Source organism: Pongo abelii, chromosome 21 (assembly GCF_028885655.2).
Source record: "Pongo abelii isolate AG06213 chromosome 21, NHGRI_mPonAbe1-v2.0_pri, whole genome shotgun sequence".
Classification (NCBI taxonomy): domain Eukaryota; kingdom Metazoa; phylum Chordata; class Mammalia; order Primates; family Hominidae; genus Pongo; species Pongo abelii.
This window is the reverse complement of record NC_072006.2, coordinates 60,636,370-60,641,720: the sequence shown is the minus strand read 5'-3', so window position 1 is coordinate 60,641,720 and position 5,351 is coordinate 60,636,370. Positions and strand designations below refer to the sequence as shown.

The window sequence follows — 5,351 nt, the reverse complement described above, 5'->3', positions numbered from 1 at the left end:
AGCACAAGAGAAACACACAATTGCACCCCAAGACACAGCTTAATATAAGAATTTGTGACGGGGAGATATAGGGACAGCCAGAAAGCACAAATTGAAGTTATCTTGGGCAGAAAAGGATCTGACAATGCCAGCACTAGTCAGCCAATCTCACCCTTTGCTCCCAGGAATGAATTCCTGTACTTGATAAGGTATAGACATTGATAACAGGGTCATTCAACTTTAACACAATGCCAAGCAAAAAGGGAAAAGAACAAAAAAACTTTCTCTTTCATAGATAATATTGAAGAAGTCCTGTGATAGAGATGCAATTACTATAAGCAGAAACAAGGGCTCCCAAGAAAGTCACACAGTGGTTCTACGGTTTCTCAAACTATCTTAAGTTACAGTAAAGCAATTTCTTGTGATATATATATATATATATATACACACACACACACACACACACACATACACACGTACTCCAACCCATGATTTCCTTTCTTGTTTTAAAGGCTAACAGTAAATGATAGAAAAAAAGAAGTTATTTTAAAAAGAGTAATTTATACCTTAAAATAGCAAGGTATCAAAATACAAGTACACAAATATATTCTGATTGTCCAAAGCACTTTCTCTCTTTTGTTAGAGTTAGTTTGAAGGTTGTCTTAGACTTAATCCATAAAAACAAAACAACAACAAACACCAACACAACAACAGAAAAATAGAAGTGGGTTACATCCTCATGCTACCTTTGGGGGTGGGGACAACTGAAGGGATATGGGGGTAAGAAAAGGGGAAAATGGCATAGCATTGCTCCTTTCACAAAGAGACAATTGTCTAACTGTAAATAGAATAATAGAGTAGAACTCAGTCTCCTACGGAGTTATAAGTGCAAAGCTATCTATCTGTGTAGCTGGAAGCAGGAGGTCGTAGCTGTAACAGGTTTGCTTGCAAGAGACCTGAACCACCCTTATTGTTCATGAGAATCCTTCAGTCTGGTCTGGCCTGGAGCGTGAAGACGTGGGTGTGGAGCAGATGAGCAGACAGGCATCGCACACCCTGGGTGTTTGGAAATGAGTGCAGAGAGCACGCAGAGAAGCCTTCGCTGATTTCTCCCAGTGACTATTTGGGAAATCAGAGTTTGTGACTTACCCATCTTGGAATCCTTTCAGAGACTCTGTTGTTCACCATTTTCCCCTTTAAAAGGCTTTGTAAACTTAAATGACAAGTACAATCATGGCTGTTAACACATTTTTGTATCTTCTAAGTATATATTTTTTTCTTTCTAAACATCTTGGGTGGATGGAGGGTCAAAAGTGACCCGACTGATGATCATTTGCATGGCCCTGCATCCTAGCCCAAGTTCATGCCGTTGCAGCCACAGAGAAGCTCCTTAAAGGTGTTGCGCAATTCCAGGCTCCGGAAGGCGTAGATGAGCGGGTCGATGACGGAGTTGCACATGATGAGGACCAGGTAGGTGTTGAAGTGGGCAGTGTAGCAGATGCAGTAGGGGTTGGTGGGGCAGGTGATGATGAGGACCAGGTGGAGGAAGAAAGGGGCCCAGCAGAAGATGAACACGCCCAGGAGGATGGTGATGGTGACTGCCCCCTTCATGCATGAGTGTTGCTGTGGGGCCACCCCGTCGGCAGGTGGCAGTGCTGCTATGCGCTTGACGTGCAGCCGCGCAAAGAGGAACATGTGTACGTAGAGGGTGCCCATGAGGAGCATCATGGCGAAGAACATGGTGATGAGGCACACAATGACCATCTTGCTCTCCGAGTAGACGATGAACACCACGCCACAGACGCCGCAGCAGACCCAGATGGCCACGATCAAGGTGAGGGCCTTCCTCACGGTCATGATGCTGTGGTAGCGGAGCGCGTAAAAGATGGTGACGTACCTGTCGACGGCGATGGCCAGGAGGTTGCAGATGGAGGCCACCAGGGAGATGCAGATCATGGAGTCGAAGATGTTGTCCATGTGCTGGATAAACTGGTCCTCGAAGGTCAGGTAGTCGCTGTGGACGATGGCGATCATGATGGTCTCCAGGGCATTGGACACACTTACCAGCATGTCGGCCACCGCCAGGCTGCAGAGAAAGAAGTACATCGGGGAGTGCAGATTGCCGTTCCTGACTACGGCCAGGATAACCAGGATGTTTTCCAGCAGACTGACGATGCCCAGGGCCAGGAAAACCTCGGACTTGATGAAGACCTGCTCACAGAACGCGCTGCTGCTCTGGTTGCTGAAGAAAGGGGCTTGGAGGTGCTCCGAGCCATTAGGCAGTGTTGGCTGAACAGAGGGCAGGCAGCACGAAGCATTCATTGCTGACAGAAGGGCTGATCCGAGCTGGGGCTCCAGCAGGGTCTGTAGGAAGCTGCTGCTGCTCACAGGAAAGACAAAATCTCCCTCCAGGTACTTCTTTTGGATGCTCATTCAATCTGGACTTAGAGTTTATTCTCCTCTAGAATAAAAGGATGGGGAGGGTAGAGAGACAGATAGTGAGAGAGGGTGGAGGAAGAGACAGAGAGAGAGACATACACACAGAAAGAGAGAAGGGGGAAGAGAGAGAGAGGGAGAGTAGCTAGTTAGTAGCTAGCATGCAAGTTCGTAGCTTGGAGACATACGGAGAACTTTGCTGTTCCAGGAGGAGCAGTTTTTATCTTGTTTACATACAAAAAAATACACCATAGGGTCTCTTACCAGCTGTCTTCCTTCTGTCTCCCTCTCACCCCTCTGTTTGTCTCTCCTCACTTCCCCACCTGGGAACAGAAAACTTGCCACCGGTTGCTACAGTTACAGCTCTTTTCATGGCAAGACAGGGGATGTGTTACTTGTCGCTAGAAGTGAAGGGAGAACACTCAGGTTTTTTATATTGGCCAAGGGCAAACAACTCCTACTTAATCTTCAGCGCAGCAGAATGACCACTGAGCATCGGGCACCTCTCTGACTGACAGCAGGTACCTGGCCCTGAGGATTCTGCAGGGAGATTAAGAAGCAGACTAGTGCCCTCTGCAGGCTGCACGGCTGTCTGCTTGCTGGCTTTGCTTAACCGTTTATGTTTGTCATGGAAACTGTCACAGGCATCCACTCATCTGTTCATTTGTTTGTTTGTTTGTTAGTTCACTCATTTGTTGTTGTTGTTTAGAAAACATTTATTGAGCGCCTACTATGTGTCAGGTCTCTGCTGAGTGCAGGAAATACAGTGGTGAGCAAGACAGCAGCCACTGTCTCAGGCTTCCCCGAACTCAGAGTCTGGGGTGGAAGAAGAGGAATCAATAAATGCCTGAATCAGGAAAGTCCAGGAAACCAGGGATGCAAAGAGGAAGAGCCCTAATCTGGACTGTCAAAGAAAGTTCCTGGAGGAAGGAGCACCTATGCTTTGACTTCAAGGAGGAAGAGGTCATATCCAGTTTGGGGTGGGTGGTGGGGTGGGGGCTGGAGCTGGAGGAGGTAGAAGAGGACTCCAGGCAGAGGGAATCACACGTCTGCAGCCTGGAGGCAGAGAGCACCCTGGCCATAGGAGTCATCACAGATTGTGGATGTGGAGATCCCATCTGACCCGCGGAGTCAGAATCACCCAGGTGTAAGACCTGAACAAGTATGTTTGCAATTTTTGACAGGTGAGCTGGGGCATAGTCCCAGTTGAGCTCCACTGAAAAGGAATCTTGGGCTTTCAAAAGTGCTGAAAGTAGTCTGCTCTGGTCAGAGCACGGAAATAGGAGGCACAATCTGAGAAATGAGGCTGCACAGGTTTCTTAAAAAGTTGAGAGATGGCTGAATCCTGAAGGACAGCCTCAGCCAGATGTGGGAATTTAGACGGTACCTTGACAGCAATGGGGACTGTGGAAGAAACATAGGTAGGGCAGGAATGAGATGGGGTCTGCATTTTAGAAATATTCCTGGTTGCAGGGTGGAGAATGAATTAGACGGAATGAGCATGTAGGCCAGGGAGTCCGGGGCAGAGGGTGCTGCAAAGACCCAGAGTGAGATGATGGTGGCCTGGAGCAGGGGAGTGGCCATGGGGACTTGGAAGACTTGGAGGTTGGTCAGAGAGATTCAGGAGGTTGGATAATGCAGCTTCAAAACTGATGGGTTATGGGATCACGGGAGAGGGAGCAGTCAGAAACACTTCTACTTCTTTCTTACATAATGGGGAGGATGGAGATGTTTTAAGCTGGAAAATGTGAAAGGCAGAAGTTAGCAGGTGGCCTAAAAATGTAGTGTTGTTCTTGGAAGTATGGTTTAACACTTGGTCCATGTTAGATCTGATTCCCCATGTAGATCATATGAACTCAGAAAACACTGAGTCTTCTCACCCCTACACACACACACACACACACACACACACACACACGCACGCACATTCTAGGTGAATTAATGATCCATCTGTCCATGTAACTATGTATGTGTGTGTAGGTGTGAGAAATATTAAAAATACACATATGGAAATAGAAGAAAACTTAGGATCCTTGGGGTGGAAAGATCTTAAGCAAGATGAGCAATCCAAAATTTAGTATGGAAAAACACCCTGAACTAAGTTAAAAGAAAAACAGAATGAAAATTTTTGCTATAGGTAAAGTTACTATCTCTTACATACAAAGACTACTTTCACATTAATTAGAAAAAGATAAATTACCCGTAAGAAAATTGGGCAAAGGATATAAATAATAATTTACTGAAGAGAAGATGCAAATGGTTGATAAACATGAAAAGATGTGACGCCATCTAGGAAGTTGGGGAAATGCCAGTCAAAATGAGATTTTAATATCGTTTTCCCAGCTAGATTGACAGGAGATAAAAAGATGCTAAATTCAGGTAAGAATATTGGAAGGACACTTCACGCATTTCTAGTGTTTGTGAATAGTTTCACCATTTGGCAGTTTTTACTAAAATAAAAAAATGCATGTTGGTATGAGTTTCTGTCTATGAACTGAGGGGCATGAGAAATACTTTTGTTTATTTGCTTTTCTAAAAAAATATTTTGTCAAGAGCATGAGTTTAAGTTGCCCTGAATATACATTTCCACTTCTGTTTATTTTCAACAGAACGACTTAATTTCTGATGCCAAGCCACCATTCTTCTAGGTTGGAAAAAAACACATTCTTAATCCTTTCGGGAACTTCCCTTACCCTCAGGGTCACATCCAGTCTGTGGTTTCAAGGGCATGAGTCGTACATGTAAAGCTAGACTATAAGGCAGGGACCATTCGTTATCTACTAGGTCTTTTCTTGCTCTGTGCTTGGCACGTGCTAAGCACTGACCACCTTTTCCTGCTTTCATTCTCTGGTCGTGTGCATCCTTCAAAGAGAGCAGCTGGGACCTAGTACTTAAAACCTGTGTCCTCAGAGGTATCATCATCACTCATGAGTGTT

At 45.5% G+C, this 5,351-nt stretch overlaps 1 protein-coding gene across 1 annotated transcript; it reads right to left on the bottom strand.

Annotated features, from left to right (window-relative positions):
* Positions 1–1,241: 1,241 nt before the first annotated feature.
* MC3R (melanocortin 3 receptor) lies at positions 1,242–2,413 on the bottom strand. The gene has a single exon (XM_024239080.2). It carries the CDS (start codon positions 2,410–2,412, stop codon positions 1,330–1,332), a length of 1,083 nt encoding a protein of 360 aa, XP_024094848.1. The 5' UTR covers position 2,413; the 3' UTR covers positions 1,242–1,329.
* Positions 2,414–5,351: the final 2,938 nt, after the last annotated feature.